Source organism: Dermacentor variabilis, chromosome 2 (genome assembly GCF_050947875.1).
Source record: "Dermacentor variabilis isolate Ectoservices chromosome 2, ASM5094787v1, whole genome shotgun sequence".
Taxonomy (NCBI): Eukaryota; Metazoa; Arthropoda; class Arachnida; order Ixodida; family Ixodidae; genus Dermacentor; species Dermacentor variabilis.
Window position 1 is genome coordinate 96,144,884 of NC_134569.1, and position 18,534 is coordinate 96,163,417.

The window sequence follows — 18,534 nt, forward strand, 5'->3', positions numbered from 1 at the left end:
AGAAAGGGGTCAGACAGGGAGACACAATCTCTCCAATGCTATTCACTGCGTGCTTGGAAGAAGTATTCAAGCTATTAAACTGGAAAGGCTTAGGAGTAATGATTGACGGCGAATATCTCGGCAACCTTCGGTTTGCTGATGACATTGTTCTATTCAGCAACAACACAGACGAGTTACAAGAAATGACTGAGGACCTTAACAGAGAGAGTGAAAGAGTGGGGTTGAAGATTAATATGCAGAAGACTAAGTTAATGATAAATAGCCGGGCAAAGGAACAAGAGTTCAGGATCATCAGTCGGCCTCTAGAGTCTGTGAAGGAGTATGTTTACCTAGGTCAACTAATCACAGGAAACCCTGATCATAAGAAGGAAATTCATAGAACAGAAATGGGTTAGACCACATACGGCAGACATTGTCAACTCTTGACTGGAAGCTTACCATTGTCATTGAAAAGGGAGGTGTACAATCAGTGCATTTTACCAGTGCTGACATATGGGGCAGAGACTTGGAGACAGGCAAAGAAGCTTGAGACCAAGTTAAGGACCACGCAAAGAGCGATAGAATGAAGATTGCTACGCATAACGTTAGAGACAGAAGGAGAGCGGTTTGGATCACAGGGCAAAGGGTATAGACAATATTCTAATCGACATCAAGAGGAAAAAAATGGAGCTGGGCAGGTTATGTCATGCACAGGTTAGATAACCTGTGCATGACACAGGTTATCTGTGTCAGGTAACCGAGGACGGCAGAAGACTAGATGGAGTGATGAAATTAGGAAATTCGCGGGCGCTAGTTTGAATCGATTGGCGCAGTACAGGCGTAATTGGAGATCGCAGGGAGAGGCTTTTGTCCTGCAGTGGACATAAAATAGGCTGATGATGATGATGAAACCGGTATAGACCTTATTCTAAAATCAAAACTGTTTGGTTCCCCTGATAATGCAGAAGTTACTCAAGAGGATTACTAGCAAGTCAACTGGTACATAAGTAAGGAAGCTTTAGTTCCAGTATTCATAATCCGCAGAGGCCTGGGTTATTATTCAGCACAATACTTATGTATAACCATTCTTGAAGTAAATCAATTTCTTGTCTTTAGCATTGCTACTTCATATCACAATCTCATCTCGATGACCAAAAGTAAATGTTGCTGCATTGTAATAAATAAATGCATATGCAAACAAAATTTTGCTAAAGTTTTTCCGAGGCTGAGGCTATACCTTCCGCATGGGTTGTAACAATAAGAGGGTTTATTTAAATCAAATGCATGACAAGCTCACACAGGTCACGTAGCCAAGGTTAGTGGCATTAAATGGACCTAGGTTCCTTAAAGGGGCAATAAAGAGCAACACTAAATAATCTACACCGACAAAATATAATTCAGGATGTTTTTCTGCATTAAGTTGACAGAATCTGGATGATTACCAGTGGTAACAAACGAATGCCATACTTTCCACCCTTTTTAATATTGCTGTATAAACTAAGATGTGTCAGGGTGATTTAGGCAATTTTTAAAGATTTTTGCATGTCTTGGCCATTTCTATGTTGAAAATGTTATGAAATATTGCAAGAATTAGTGTCTTGTTGCCTCGAAATACAGTGCAATTCTTGTTCCTTAATGAACAGTTAACCAACCTTAAGCAGACGGTGTCAACCTTTATGACAGCACAGTGTGCTGGTGCGGTAACTTCAAGGTGGACCTTTATACACCGTTTCATATTTATCATGCAGTGCTATGGAAGCTACGTCGGAAGTTCTGTCATAAAATGTATCACTCTACACATTTCATGCTCAAGTAGTGCGGTCACACGTGGCCACGCTAACTTGCGCTGAGGCTACTGTAATGGTAGCTGCTATTTAAAAACCTGTGTCATACACAACATGCATGCAATGCTATGAAACAGAGTGCAGTATTTACACGTTTTATGGCTTGCTAAGCACTTGCTCACAGTGAGCCTCACATATTTAGTATTCCAGACTAATCACCTGAATCCTGCCTAACTTGCTGTGCCTCTTTATTGTCCCTTTAAAGGAATTCTGAATAAAAACATGGCTACTGAGATTTCTGACAAATATGAAAGCTCATCAACCACAAGGAATGAACAATGTGCTAGTCTTTTTGAAGAAATGTGTGGTCAACAAGTAATTTGTTCATCCTAACTGCATCTAGCAACAAACGGTGCCGTTACATCAAGCGTACCTTCAATTCTTCCTTCGTTTCATCATCAAGAGGCATCAGCTGCTCGGACTGCCTCACTGTATAACTGGAGTCTATTGCTTCTTTCTCCTGAGTGCTCCCACGCCTGAAGATTCAGCGTTCACTCACTGTACTTTTGTACTGACATGCATTAAACAGACAGAACAACGTATACTGCCAAGGCCTGCCCTTAAAGGTAGGGCAATGGCACCATTGGACAACTGACGTTATGCTGATTGCCCCTGAGGCACGGCAAGTTCTGCAAAATATGGACACTAGCTAAGCAGCCATTGAGTCCAAATTGACGACAACCAAATTAAGGATTTCTTTGCTCAAACCACTTCATGGACAACAGCTACAGATACGAGACTGCTGTGAAGCCCAGGCATACGATGGTACTATCGTGCTCAGTATGAGCTACAATGTGAAAGAGCATGGCAAAGCAGTCACATGTTGTAGCTCACACTGAGCATCGTAGTATACGAAGCCCAACACTGTTTTTTCTTCTCAATAATGTAAAGCGAGAAAATATCAAAAGTGAATTCGAGAAGAGCATACAAAACAAGCTTTCTGCTTTCTTAGCTGTGTGCGCACGTTCAAAACATGTATCCTGCGAAGAGCTATGGCACAGCTGGGTTCGTTAAAAACACAACCCATGTTTGAAGCAGTAGCATACGGTAAGAGCGTCAACTGTCACCTCTTGGGAGGCCTGGCGGAAAATGGACACTGGGAGTTCTTGTGATAGCAAGGCACAGCACGTGGGATGAAAAAAAAAAAAAAAAAGCTGCATAACATAGATTTCATAAAAGCATCTTTGGGGTTGCCTGCACAGCCTGGGTGCAACATCAAGTGAGCGCTGTCGGTCACAGCTGTTGTAAAGAGACCACGACACCACATTTCTTTAGCTTGATTTATGCACTGCATGTTAAACTATGTGCATCCCACAGTGAGCTGTCACAATTTGAGTGTGTTCAGTTCCGTAGAAAATTTGTATCAATTTTTTACATTGTAGCTGAACCATACAGCAGTCAGGGAATATTAACTGGTGTAGAAATGAATTGCACTCTCAGTAACGGCTCCCTTGGAGTAACGAAAGCCAATCTCAAATGCCATGCACTGCAATTACTCGAAATTATTGCAAGTACTGGAAATGTGTCTTCGTAACCATGTATGTCTTGTTTTGTTCTTGAACGTCCATCTTGGTGAGTGGCCCGAGATAGTTTGTGTAGGCATTCCCTGATTATTGCTGCGTTTATTGTGCCAGTGCGATAATTGAGGGAACAATTCAGCGGCGACACCTTTGCAGCATCAATCGGTGCCAGAGTCCACAAAGCAAGCCGTCAGACGTGGTTTTGGATTGTTTTGTAGCAGTGGACACAATGGTGACCCCGCACTTTCTGATGTCACACATTTAATGCCAAAATAGTGGTCGCTGCCCGTGGGAGGGGTTAAGAGGCAGCTATTTCAATTGAAACTTGAAGTTAATATGTGCAGTGAGAACACAGTTTTTTGTATGTACAGCCAAATCTCAGTATATCAAATGATTGCTTGTATCGAATGCTTTCTATATCACCTGGAAAATCGCATGCATATTTATTTTTTATTTCAAGGGTCGGACATAAAATGGACATATCGAACTCCGCCACCCTAGACCAAGTACGCTCTGTTGACAGGTGCGATGGGCGTTCCTGACTGCTGCACACTACAGCTGCATACATCGATTGCGCCGAGGGCACCATTTCACTGTAGTGGTGCACAGACGAGGTGGCTTGGCTCCTGACTACAACTGAGGCTGTAGCTGCTTTGGTCCTCCTACGCCAATGGCCTATCGCTCGTAGATCTTTTAGACTATGTTGAGCACTCAGTGTTTAAGCAAGCAGCTGCCAATAGGAAGTAGGCTACACTGCTGCAGTACTTTCAGCCAAATAAATAAACACTTTGTGTGAAGCTTCAAGTGAGTATTCACTGCACCACGATTGGGGATTGTTGTTCGGAGCGCGCGTTTGGTTGCGCCGCGCGCTGTTGGTCTAGACCGCGCAGACTTCGCTCGCTCCGAACAGCGATCCCCGATTGCGCCTTTGGTTCATTGATTGATTTGCGGAAGTTTGTGACACACTTTTTACATGATTTTATATATTGAATTCTGGCTATATCGAACTATGTTGCGATCACCGCACTGTTCGATATATCAAGGTTCGGCTGTGTAACCACATTGGTCCCGCTTTTCTCAATAATAATGTTAACCTGACCGTAATAGGAGCACCATGTCACTGTCCCTTTATTAACAAGAATGGTTCGTCAGCATATGGTGCCACTTAGCGCTCTCACGTTCAGGCCTCTGTTATAGCTACAATTTGCATCTTGACTTTCCTTTGCACATTATATGTTTGCAAGCGTGGTGCAAAAGCAGTTTGAGGTATTGCCTTCCCATCTACGAAGTATACATAGTCATGTGCATACCTCCACTAGTGGGGATAGGGTACAAGACCCAGTCTCGAAGTGTTAATGCAGACATCTACTCAATACGAGACACAATGGCCATCTCTCAGGTCATTGGGCTGATTGTTTGTCAGTGGTTTCTTTAAATTATCAGGTTCTCATTCACTTTCCTTTAATGCTATTATTCATAAAGCTGGTGACACACCTGCACGTGTGTGAAGTTTTATTAAAATGCCATGATGATGATGATACATGAAGTCTTGGGAAGTTAGCTTGGAACTGTGATTTTTTTAAATAAATGTATTTTTATCCATTAAGAGTGCCAAAGGCCATCAAAACATAGTATGTATGCTTCAGACATTTGCTTTTTTTTAGGTGCTGCTTGTCTAAAAGCATTCTTGTCAACTGCTTTTATATCTGATGAAGTGGTTGAAAAGACAAAATTGAATCTGATTTTGTGAACAGGAAAATATAACAGTGACCATCACTGACCATACTTTCTATGGCACGAAACAGGTATTTCTTTCAACAAATAGCTGCAATCATGCATTCGATGCTTCAACATGTCACAGAGCCACTAAAGGCACCAAGTTTGAATACCATGAAAGTTACTCTTGCGGCAGCTCACTATTGCCATGTGGAGTTACTGCTACGGGGATATAGTGCCATTAACTTTGCTCCTGTGACATGTGCATTACACAATCCATAAATTATGGCTGGCCACTGGTGTAAAAAAATATTTTTACGTGCTTTAGTTATTGGACATATAAATACGCTGCCCCTGTTCGAATAACTTAGTGTTGTCTGGGTGCCAGAGAGCTTGTGACCAGTAAAGTGACCTTTGTATGTTACAATTGTCTTATATTGTAGTTTGTATGTACACAAGTTTATTGCATGCAGCTTTATGACTAACCCCAGTGCACAGAGAAAATGTTATCGCTAATAAGAATTACTTCTGACAGTAATGTGTAATTTCGATTGATTGATGGACGCCCATTTATGAAAAGACTGCTTTAGTACTGAATCTACGATAACAGCATCCCCATGCTTCAGTTCAATGACATATATTGAACACAATGCAGGTTATTCAGTTGTTTGAGTTATGGGGTTTTCTGTGCAAAAAAATTTATGAGGCCCGCCATAGTGGGGGATTCTAGATTAATTTTGACCACCAGGGGATCTTTAACGTGCCCCCAATGTGCAGGACACGGACACTTCAGCATTTCGCCCCCCTCAAAATGCGGTCGTTGCAGCCGGGATTCAATCTCGTGACTTCTTGCTTAGCAGAACACCACTAAGCCACCACAGTGGGTATTATTCAGATGTATGCCTGCTATGCAGAAAGGTGCTCAAGATACTGTCAAAGAACTTTGTGCAAAAACTGAGAGCATGTTGTACAGCACTGCTGCTCTGCTCTTTGGACACTATGAAAAATATGGAAAATATGGAACATGCATACATAGTCTGTATGCATGCTTTAATGATGCCTCGTGGCACTAGATACCTCAGTAACATTGTCTACCACGGAATTGTTGGTTTCATGGGGGCTTAAAGAGCCAAAAATGACAAATAACAGGTGAGCAAACAGTTACTAGCGTTTTTTTTTAATTACAGCCAGCAAGTCTAACATAGGATACATATGACCACAGACTCCAAGGTCATCATCATCTCATGCCTATTTTTTATGTCCACTGCAGGATGAAGGCGCCTCCCTGTGACCTCCAATTACTCCCGTCTTGTGCTAGCCAATTCCAATTTGCGGCTGCAAAGTTCCTAATTTCATCACCCTACCTAGCTTTCTGCCATCTTCGACTGCGCTTCCCTTCCTTGGCACCCAATTCTGTAACTCTAAATGGTCCACCAGTTATCTACCCTACGCATTACATGGCCTGCCCCACTCCATTTGTTTCTTTTAATGTCAGCTACAATATTGGCTATCCCTGTTTGCTCGCTGATCCGCACCACTGTCCTCCTGTCTCTTAATGTTATGCCCAACATTTTTCGTTCCATCGCTCTTTGCACGGTCCTCAACTTGTTCTTAAGCCTCTTTGTTAACCTCGCAGTTTCTGCCCCATATGTTAGCACCGGTAGAATGCAATGATTGTACACTTTTCTTCTGAACAACAGTGGTAAGCTCCCAGTCAGGTAACTGCCAAAGATTGGTAAAAACCTCAGTGTGAACTTCATGACAGTGTCAAGGGTGCCTGCAATTACTACGCTAGATGATGACAGAAATAGTGAATAAGCTGACTTTTCTGGCTTATTTTCTGCAATAAATGAATGAATAAATTAATTAATAAACATGGGGTATTAATTACAAAGCTAAACCTGGCTATGCTTTCATAGCCACATTGTAGAGCCCTGGGAGCTACTGATGGTATTTTACAAACTAAGGTTAAAATCTTTACAGAAGTGTCTTAGCAGTTTAAAACCAGAAAAATTCGACAACTGCAACCACAGATTGAAATCACAATATTAAGATCATCCAGGCATCAGCACAGCCAGTCCGCAGCCTCAGCAGGGCAACTCAATAACATTCAGCACATCGGTTTGTACTGACAATGCCAGCTCAGAGCACAGTTATAAGATTCTGTAAATACATGCCAGCAACTAAACATCACTAGCCAGTTCAGGGATCGGACAGCTGTAGAAATCGTCGAAAAACGCAATGATAAACCATCATGATCTCTAGAAGGCAAACCAAGAAAATGGCCTTGCACTAGGTAGATCAGCATAAAGCCAATGGACTCCATTAACATTGGCGTTCCACAAGTATAAAACCAATCGTACTATGAGATTCTCCCCTGAGTGGGTCAATGAAACGGAGCGTTCCAACGCTCCTGCGTTCCTTGTCTCTTGCAATTTCATAGCAACGTCAACTACACTGACACCTTTGCGTTAAGCACTTAGCAACTGAAAAACTACTGTCTCAACGAATTAACTGTGTGCAGAATGATGGGATGATGCGTAAGGTTCACATGGAAGTGGGCCAGTGAAACGAAGCCCCACTCCACTCCTGAAATGGCCGAGCGGAACGCTTGAGCCGGGTCCCGCGGCGCCTCTTACCGTTTCGAAGCCACGTTAGCAGCACCACTGCATTACACGTTTAACAAAGCGCGACTAAATAGGTAAACGAATTAGCTTAGTGCGGAGGGGGCGAAAAACGCTGCTTCTGAACACAAACGTTGCATATTGTAGGTGTGCAATAATAATATCAGCAAAAGTTCGCTAGGTAGGGATTCTTTTCTTGAGAGAAGAAGTACAGAACTTCCGTCACAGTACCGGGCGTCTAAAGAAACAACTTTGTAAACAGGTTTCAAGATAAAAAATCAAATGCTCCAGTTAACACGAACAAGCCTGTCAATAAGAACAAACGCCGCAGTTAAGTAATAATCAGCAGCGCAAGCATCAAAGCCACCACAGTGGGCCGCCGCGAGGAGACGATGCCGGGCCAAATAACGGCCTGCAAGTTGGACGGAACGGGACACTACAGCAACACTCTGCATCTCCAGCGGGTTGAAAGAACGCAACCGTTAGCTATTTCATTCTTGAGCCACGTTCCTCTGCTAATACTCGGACGCAGTGCAGACGGCCTGGCTACGAGTTAACGGTTCTTCCCCGCCGGAAATTTTCCGCTTTGACGGCTGCGTCAACGGCACGGGAACACCGCAAATGGACGGCAGCGAGGAAAGTGCACGCATTTCAACAAAAGTGCCTCCGCGGCACTGACGGTTGAAAGAAATAAATTCTCTACTTGATGTCGCGTAATGTGGCAGACACGCAGGTAATTATGTATAAGAATCCGTAGGTGGCCCATAAGCGAGGAAAACGACCGAACCTGACAGTGATCGGGGGATCTTCTCATGCGGTTTCATAAGCAACCAGCATGTCCGGACATACTTTTCTAGACAGCTTACCGTCATGGTGCCTATATGACGAGGTTTCAATCTGAAGAAGTACTGCAGCAAGCGCAAACGCGGAAAGGCCTGTACTCCTTGGGAAAGGTCAACAGAGTCCGTGGCTCTTCACCACGGTGGTGTCTTCGCGACACTCGCGCAAGAAACTCGAACGCTCGGGAGCTTTGCATAGGGCAGCAAAAACGAAACCTGCAGCTAAACTGTACGAACAAATCAACTGCTGCATGAAACCGCGATACTTTATGTTCGTACCCGCCAAACAAACATTCAAGCGTCTCGTAAGTTGCTTTTTTATTCCTGCTTTGGCGGAATGGCGTCAAGAGCTTTGACGCTAAGGCGCGCAGCGTAGCCGTAAATTACTGCCGCTGGAAACTATCGTCGCCTCAACATTGTTATAATTAATCGCTGGCGTCATAAATATATCGATAGACAACAGTCATCGCGAAAACATTTGTAAAGTTTCAGTCGTAACCACTGCTAAGCCTATCAGATCCCCAATTCGTTGAACGCACAGGTGGACTGCTCATTTTTATCAACTACCAACGACGAGCGCTCGTGGGAAGCTGCTGAGGGCTAACACAAGCGGTGCAGCAACTGTTATATTTACAATGAAAGTGGGAAAAGAAGGACTCACCCGATATTCTTCCAATTCGGACATTTTCCCATCGAATAGACCAAAACAAGTCGAGAAAAAAAAAGCGAAGTAAGAGCGTTCCCTGCAGCGCCAGCGCCCCCTGCAATCCTACGTCACTGAAAGCCCAATGCCGAAAGCGGGCTGCCCCGCGAGTGCATGACAGAAGAGACACTGACCAGGAGAAGAGGCTCACTAGCTGTGGCAGGACAGCGAGTGTAATCTGCATATTGTATTTAATCTTACGTTCTTCATGTAACATATGAGTATTACATCGCCAATAAAGGCAGTTGAAATGCGTAGCTCTTTAACAGACAAATTTAACGCAGTAAAAGCAGTGTATGGGTAGATTTGCCCATTCTTACGCTTTCGGATACTGCTTACTTCGTTGATTCATTAAAAAAAAGACGAAGATATTTCCTAGAATTCAGTTCAATGGACTGAGCGTCATATTGATCTAACTATAGTACAGTGCTGCCATCCATGAGGTCATTGGCAACTTCAAAAGGCCGCTGTGAAACACTTTCACGGTGGTTTCATTTAGGCACCTTCAGATGGCGCTACACTACCACAGAAATTCGGCATTCGAGCAACATACTATCATCATCATCATGGCAGAGCCAGAATCTGTCCTCTTTGCTACAGTGAATAGAACATTCTGGTAAATTCTAGCTTGGCGGTCAGGCGACGTATTTTTTGACGTCGCCGGGGCGTCAGCGTGTACAAACCATGCCGATACACAGTCGTAGTAAGATTTCACGATTGTGGAACGAAATGACATCCCAAAATCGCCTAATGATTTGCAAGAACTTTATCACACACAATAATAAGAAGGCTCCGGTTGTGGGACCGAAAAGTTTGCATGGAACTAACAGTTCAGGAGGTTAATGTACTTCAGAGCCCTAAACTTACTGGTAAATTTGTAAGAATTGGAATATTTTCATATTAAACGATTCCAAATTCCACTAGAAACCAGCAAATAAATTTAGATGCACCATAGGATATCACAACTAGTAATTTATTGTCATCACATGAAAGGAAGAAGTCTCGGCTGTTGCAACTGTCCTGCTTTCCATGGAGTCCTGAACTGTCCTGTGGCCACAGAGATGCAAAATAATGGAATGGAAAAGAGGAACTGGATAGTTGCAATAAAAGTGGTAGTGAAGAAAATTATCAATTACGGCTAGGTGTGGCACAATAATCATATTCAAATTGCCAGTTTCACCCGATTCGTTAAATAGCAATATATGCAGTGTTGGGGAGCTCTCTGCTACTGCAGCAGCTGCAAGTGATACTCATTTTGCTCTGCCTTGCCAATTAATTTTATTGTTACCACCTGAAAAACAGCATGCTTCAGGGTGTTTCTATAGTACATAGTTATATTGTTTCGGTTACCTCAGTAAATTTCAATAGGGGCCGGTGCAAAAATGGTGCGAAGAAAATTGTCCTCATTTATGAAGCAGAGATTAATCAATAGCCTCTATGTGCACTTGTATGGCACACAGCACCACCTCCAGCTGTACTTCTTACCTCATTGGTCACACAGAAATTCGTGCTCAAGTGAAGAATGCATACTTCCACAGCATGTAAAAATTGCAATAACACAAGTGGAGTGCTTTAATGAAAAATAGTTTTATTCGTACATATGAAAACCTTAATGAAGCTATATGTTCATGGCAACAATACTGTGCAGATAAGTATATTTGACATGTTTTAATAAAGTCATTATAAAAATAAGATCATCAGTGCCACGCCATTGCATATTGCCCATCAGCCCCTAAGAATAACAAGTGTTAAGCTAAAATAATTATGATGGGTTGTGTTCAGAGCTTTGATGCAGAAAGGAAGAGTGGGTGAAGCTTGTCAGCAAGCTCCTGCTTTCCTTCCACCTTCACATATTTTGAAAATGCCTGGAATAGAGACCGAAAAATTGAAATTTCAACAAGAAAAGAATATGTCACAGGTACAATTGCAAGGATTACATTTTTACTCATCATAATGTGCTGCATATCGCTACACAGTAGGCATCCTGGTATTCAAAAAGAACACGAGTGCAACCCATAAATAAAGCACTGTTACAAATGTTACCCACAATATAAAATGTGCGTTATGACTAGAGGGAGGCTTGCATATATAATGTGTTGAATAAATCAAGTGAGCTGCATTCTGGAGTAAATTGAAATGGGCCTAATATATGCACTAAGACTGTTTCTACTTCAGAGCCATTCCACACAACCTAAAACAGGTGCACTTCTTTGACCCTTGGAAGCAGTGACAAATGGTTGGGGAAAAAAAAAAAAAGCACAGGTGACAGAATGGATCACCCATTCTTCTACAAAGGACAGTTCATGAAACAAAGAAAGACAGAAAAGGGCAACTGGCTGATGCAAAAAAAAAAAAAGAAAACAAAAACAAAAGAAACATCACCAGCCAAGTTTATCAAGCAGAAAAGTTTGTTCTCTGTGTGTACAAGTAGAACAACTGTGAGGCAAAAGCAATGTCAATGAAATAAATGTCTCCAAGTGGAGCACATGCTGTTATTGAAGAGCTACAATTACATCAGCAGCTGCCAATGGCAGCTTTTCTACTCCATTATATACATGCACACAGTGCAATGAAAGTAGAGAGAGGAGAGGATGTGGTCGCACCTGCCAGAGAATCCCCTCCACTGTGTCCTTGTGAGATCAATTTACAGTTACGTTATAAACATAGGTTGGCAGAATAAACAGACACTCACTCATACTCACTCACTCATATTTTCGCATGCTATGTACCGTCATTCACGTTCCTACTCATGCCCACTCATAGTCACCGACACTTGCTCATACTTAATGACGCTCACTCACGCTCACACTCATCTATTCACACTCACCAAGTGGGGAGGGGCTATTCTGTAAGTGTCTACCTAGTGGACATGTCCGTTTCGTCTGCTGCTGAAGTGTTGATTGGCTGGGGGTGCCTGTCTTTTTATGACGTGTACCCCAGTCCAGTCACTCAGAACTTCAGCAGCAGACGAAATGGACATGTCCATTTGGTGGACACTTACAGAATGCCCCTCCTGAACTCAATCACATGCATACAAATGTTGACTCGCACTCACTGACAGCCACTCCCATTCATACTCACGGTCACTCACACCCTTCATCACTCACTAATGTTCTACCTCAGGCCTGTGAAATGAATGTGGAGCGAGCATGAATCAGTACATCTGTGAGTGAGTATGACGACCTATGGCATCGAATGATAAAGACAACCACTTTTTTTAGTTGTACTGTTTGTAGCTCGAGACTCACCACTTGGGGCATCACCCTTCCTGCCACAAGGTTTGCAAAGATATCATCATCCATGAGTACAACGCAATCTGCAGGCTTGTCCTTGGGGCTTCCACGATACACAGCACCAATGCCATTCTTCAAGTCCAGTGCTAGAGCAGTGAAGAAATGGAACATTTCACGTCTGGTCTACCATGCGGCGGCCGCAAGAGACATAACTGCTCGCTTAGAACTTATCACCTTTCTACAAACTAGTAGTTGCTGGTCCAACATCGATGTTATTTCCAGGTCAATGAAAAAAGGGTAAGGTGTGCCACACACAGAAACGTTATGAATTTAATATATATAAACAAAACAGTTTGAAGGACTAAAATGTTTATAACATCTGGCACCAACCAAAGTAATACTATTAATGTCCCAGAGTACCGATTGAGACCTTGCATCTGAATGTTTGACCAGCGCAATTTTTCATTCTCTCTAACCTGTATTTAAATGGTTTAGTAAATCATATGATTACATTAACCCTGAGAGCACACAGAGCTTTAACTGCATGAAACTCTGACTTAGGAAGATTTAAAATGTTTTATTGAACAAATGAACTTGCAAGCTCAACGAAAGAAAGCAAAGATTAAGCCAACGGTGAACTTCCCCAAAATATAGAATGTCTGCAGTGACCAGTGCCTTTAGCTGTGTAGGAACGGATGAGCAGTCAATTCCCCTTCTTCGTACTTACTCCACTTGCTCGCTTCTTTGCCATCCTTGAGAATCCGCCACTCATAAATGGCTTGCACCTTAGGTGCCAGATCTGGCAGGTGAGCCAACTTCTTAGTGAGCACAAAGAAGGCACAGTCACTCCAGAGCTCCTTGCTCAGGGGCTGCCGAAAAAAACAAAAAAAAAAACAGGAAGGTGAAGCTAACACCGTGTGATCAATTAATTAACTAATTGATACGAACCCCACTGACACACTATAGGCTATGAAGGACACCATAGTGGGGAATTCAGGATTAATTGCTACAAGTTGCGACTTGTCACGGAAATCACAGCAGTTAAGTGGTTAAAATGTAATACCACTTGTTTGTATCACAGCAGAAGTCTCGCCTGCTGCACGAAGTCATGATACAACACGCAAGCTGGATGTCCACAACTGATTGCAGGTGTTAAGAAAAAAGTCTGTGTCAAAAGCCAAATTCAAAGCTGGGCTGTTCATGATACAAATGATTAGCCCATTGATGCATGAGTTTCGAATCACATCTTTCATGACAATATGTCTCCAATTAGTTGTGCAATGGGACTAGCCAGAGCTTTCCAAAAGACCTGTAAAGCTAGACACAAAGAAATGATGCATACATAAGCTGAAGATATGATGGTTTCTGCTTATATCTGAATACACATGCATTGCTTTCAGGTTAAAACACCGAGCCCAAGACTTGTTACACGACATCTACCCCAGCTGCTGTGACCTCCAAGTGATCCAGTGTGATGATTGTGCATTAGGCGAAGAAAGCAAGTTTGTCAGACACTTTCAGAATGAGCCACTGGAACCAGTTTTCCAGCTTACGTGGTTCAAGACAGACTTGGAGCAGCATAACCACTTCTGCACACCATGGCCCTATCCCATATTAAAGCCCTTTCTACCAAATCAGGAAAGGAATGTAATTTGGCAAGCACTTTGTATTTTGCCTTTTTGAAATGCAGGCAACTACAGCTAGCAGTCGAAGTAAAAGCCTCACGATCAGCAATGGAACACTTTAGCCATTGAGCAACTGCAGCCCATCATAGTGGACCTGCGGATAGCACTGCTAGTTACTAGTTTTCAAAGGAAAGTGTGCCCTTTTGCATGGCAACACAATTTACCGTGCCATCCGAGAGTAGGGGGCTCATCAACTTCAATTCAACCACTCTTCCACTTTTCAGAATTTCTTGCCACAACAGGTTGAAGCGCTGCGTCAACATGATGTTGCCCCGGATCTTCAGACGACCAGTCATAAATGCCTGTGTCAAAGAAATAACAGCACAGTTCACTTAGAGTATGTCTCCGACATGATGACACCAGTCACAACAATGAAAGTAAAAATGAATGTTATTTCCAGTGTATAGCTGGGCAACTGACATACCTTTTCCCAATTCTCAAATGCAATTTTCAACACTGAACGTTTGAACAAACTAACAGCAGCACTGGTTGTACTTCAAGTAAATACAAACCATGAACTGTGCATGCCAGCAATTGGTTTTTACGCATGGTTTCAATATGGAAACGACATCTACATAATCAATCCTATAAAACACAGAAAATTAGCCCAGATTTGTTGCTCATAAAATTGGCTACACAACCAATAGGCTGGCAAACTATACTGAAAGTTATATAAAGTGTCTATGTACACACTGTAAGCCAATGTAGCAAGGCATTACACAGCCCCATTTCCAATATGCTTGCTAATATTGAGGGAAAACTTAATTTCTGGCATGGTTCTTTTATAACAGCTAATACTGCCTAAACAACGAATACAATACGACATTTTCTGTAGCACCTATGTATTTCTATATATGAAAGCAACCAGTTCAATACATGCATTGCAACAATAGCCCATTAGCCAGCAAAGTCAACCATGGTCAACAATCAGTCCTCTTACAAGCAGATTGGTTCCGCAGGTACAATGCTAGGATAGGTAGCCTATTTGGCATGAACACTATCACTGAAAATGTAGGTCCTATGCTCGAACTATGCATGTCTAGTTGCATCACCCAACACTGCATTCCACTACAGCAAAAGCTTTCATGCATGTTGCGGTAAAATTGTTCATATGCACAATTTTCATGCTTTCTTCTTCTTGCTTTCTTAGCTAACTGTTTCTGTCCTCCTCTGAATAATGTTTTTCATTTGCACAGGCAGCAATAATGCTGATTTAGTGCTTCTGGAAGTACTTGTTAATGATAAAAGAGCCCCACACTGTGTATGCAACAGGTTTCATTCTCTTGTTCGAATGCTCACTCCTCAAGTATTGATTGCATTGCCCTAAGCTGAAAGAAGCAGGCCAGAACCATTATTTGATGTGCTTTGTTTCTCATGCTGTCAAATGACACCCCAAATTTCTTGATCTTTTTATTGGTGATGTGTGCCCAAAAAAAGTGAATGATTAGAGTTACTGTATAGGCTCCCTTCAGGGAGCCAGAGTTGCACCACTGTTTTCCACACGCCGCTGTTTGCCAAGGGCCCTCACATGGTCAAAACGGGCTCCACCATGTTGCAGAGAAGCAACAATTTGCGGTCATGTCTACACTTCGCAGGAACCGCCCGACAGAGTGTAATTGGCAGAGGCACTGTTATTATTTTTGCTTCTTGTTCCTCGACGGTGCTGGTTGAAATATAGGTGTTTACAGGTTTCTTCTCAGTTAAATTGCAGAATCAATGTCACATGACACACTGATAGCTCTTGCAGTAGGACAGGATGTTAAAAAAAAAAACAAATTTTTTTTAAAAGCGTGGTGCTGCAGAAGTTGCGCAAGCCCGTGACATGTAAGTGGAGTCAAAGTTGTGCGGGGGAGGGTTCAGTTCAGACAATGTAGGATTGCATGCAATTCCTCGTGTCATTCACAGGATCGTACTGTCCCGTTGTAGTGACAAAGAATGATGCAGTGTCAAAACTGCGAGTTATGAACTGAACTATTTATTGGGCGAACTTGTGCCCAGCAAAACAAGGAATACTCGAGCAGAACGATAGTGGCTAACAAAGTTGGCGATTGTTGAGACTATCTGCGGGTCGAGCGTATTGGCTTTTATACATGACTCATCGAAGGTTTCAGCATAATGACTGGTGCTTGTGTGCCTTCCAGAGTGTACTACACAATTCGCGTTGCACCCACAATCAGATCACAAAGAGACAACGGATAGAACCACTTATAATATTCGAGAAACCTCAAGTACACAAATGCATGTATTGCACTGAGCAATAGCTTTGCACATTTGTTAGCCTGTGAAAGACAATCAGCAGGAAAGGTAACAAGTACACATGGCAGCTTGCCAACTTTACACACAAGGAATCATGGACGTGACAGTTCTGTTTCTTGAATATGTGCATTCACGTCTTTCAGCTGTCGTGACTGTTTGGATCGCACCGATGGTACGACCTGTTGGGAACTCGGCGCTGACGCCCGTGGTTGTACCTGGGTCGCAAGCCCCAAGGGTAGCGTTGGCCTGGCGGCCTGGGGTACAACTGGAAGCATCCGAAGGTCCCGGCAAAGCATGAGTCGACTGGTAACAACGAAACAACTTGTTTATTTTAACATCGCAAAGAGTTGGCGGTCAGTTTGACCAAAGTAGAGAGACGGGAGAGCACTTTACTCAACAGAAGAAATCGGAGCCCTCCTTTTGGCGTCCGGGGGCAGCTGTTTTTATACTCTCGCAGTTGAGGGCAAGAAGGAACCCCTCAAAAGACGAGCACGTGAATGTACAATGGGCTAATGGTGACGCACACTGTCGTAGCGCTGCCGTAGCACCATGTCGAGCACGATCTCGTAGCACCCTGTCGTAGCGCTGCCGTAGCACCATGTCGAGCACGATCTCGTAGCACCCTGTCGTAGCGCTGCCGGTCGGGCACAATGACTATAATGAGAGGATGATCCCTGCTTTCGCATTGCCTGGTTCGGGCACAATGACTGGAATGAGAGGGTGATCCTTTGCGGTCGCATCGCCGCAGTCGCGCCTGGAAACACCTGCCGATGAGCGTTGCGGCGACGACGATCGGGCCAAAATGTCTGCCGCCCCGCCGCAGTCGCGCCGGCAAAACCACGTGTCGCAGGCGAAACGCAACAGACCGCCCCGCCGGGGGAAGGAGATCCCGATGGACAGGGGACTGCATCCGCTGTCCGGAGGGATGTCGCTCGATGATGCTCATAACCGAAGTCGGGCGTCCCTCGACGTTTCTTGAGCGCAGCGCACAGAGAAGGCCTCGTTCTCTCGTTCAGGTTCGCACGGGACACTGCAAAGTGACTTCGGGAGAGTTCACATTTTTGTTCTCGTTCCCGGCAAGCGTTAGAACTACGCTGAAACTCAACCGCTCAGTCAGCAAGCACGGCACAACCCTCACTAAGCCCTGCCAGGCTCTTTCCCCTTTTTATACCACTGCCTAGTTCCTTACAGTAGTCTAGCATCACTCAGAACGCGTCCACAAATTGAAAAATTGCACTAGAAAGCATATCATCACTTTGAAACACTAAACAAAAGCAATATGTTAAAAAAAAATCCTGCCTCAGGAAGAAAAACATCAGTAACAAACAATTTTGAGGCTGATTCCTACGTTAGGGGCTTCGACTTAAGCCATCGGCGTTACCGTTGAGACTCCCCTTTTTGTAACGCACCTCAAAGGAATATTGTTGTAAAGCGAGGCTCCAGCGCAGGAGGCGGCCATTTTTGGGAGAGATGGTCTGCAGCCATTGGAGAGGGCAGTGATCCGTCTCAATGATAAACCTCGAGCCGGCTAGATAGCATGACAATTTCTGAACGGCCCACACGAGACACGCACACTCTTTCTCGGTGGCGCTATACGCCTGCTCACGACTGGTCAGCTTACGACTAGCATACAGGACGGGGTGTTCTACTTCTCCATTTTCCCGTTGGCACAGTACAACGCCCATGCCTCGCTCACTAGCATCGCACTGAACAATGAACCCTGTTGTATAGTCTGGCGATCGTAGCACAGGCTGGCTTGTTAGGGCACTCTTTAGGGCGCTAAAAGCTCTTTCCTTTGTCTCGTCCCAGACGACTGTTTGAGGCTCTGTTTTTCTTAGAGCATCCGTCAGGGGAGCCGCGATATCAGAGTACCTAGGGATGTACCTCTGATAGTAGCCGGCGACACCCAAGAACGACCGAATATCGGTCTTGGTGCGCGGTTGCGGAAAGTCTCGCACAGCGGCCACTTTTATTTCAGAGGGGCGGCGACGACCCTGACCAATCACGTGACCGAGGTAGACAACCTCGGCCTGTGCTAACTGGCACTTAGGAGCCTTGACTGTCAAGCCCGCTTCGCGCAGGCGGGTTAGCACTGCCCGCAAGTGTGCCATATGCTCAGACCAGGATGCGGAGAA

The 18,534-nt window shown here is 43.9% G+C and overlaps 2 protein-coding genes across 2 annotated transcripts in view; both read right to left on the reverse strand.

The window, feature by feature from the left end:
- LOC142572341 (E3 SUMO-protein ligase PIAS2-like) overlaps positions 1–9,297 on the reverse strand; it is a 152,428-nt gene extending 143,131 nt beyond the window's left edge. Inside the window, exon 1 of the mRNA XM_075681378.1 lies at positions 9,184–9,297. Coding sequence (XP_075537493.1) covers positions 9,184–9,207 — 24 coding nt within the window. The 5' untranslated portion in view covers positions 9,208–9,297. The remainder of the gene's footprint in view (positions 1–9,183) is intronic.
- Positions 9,298–10,793: 1,496 nt separating this feature from the next.
- Positions 10,794–18,534, reverse strand: part of Mfe2 (peroxisomal Multifunctional enzyme type 2) — a 61,859-nt gene continuing 54,118 nt past the window's right edge. Inside the window, exons 27-30 of the mRNA XM_075681390.1 lie at positions 14,308–14,445; positions 13,186–13,327; positions 12,474–12,604; positions 10,794–11,090 (exon numbers count right to left, since the gene is read on the reverse strand). Coding sequence (XP_075537505.1) covers positions 11,004–11,090; positions 12,474–12,604; positions 13,186–13,327; positions 14,308–14,445 — 498 coding nt within the window. The 3' untranslated portion in view covers positions 10,794–11,003. The remainder of the gene's footprint in view (positions 11,091–12,473; positions 12,605–13,185; positions 13,328–14,307; positions 14,446–18,534) is intronic.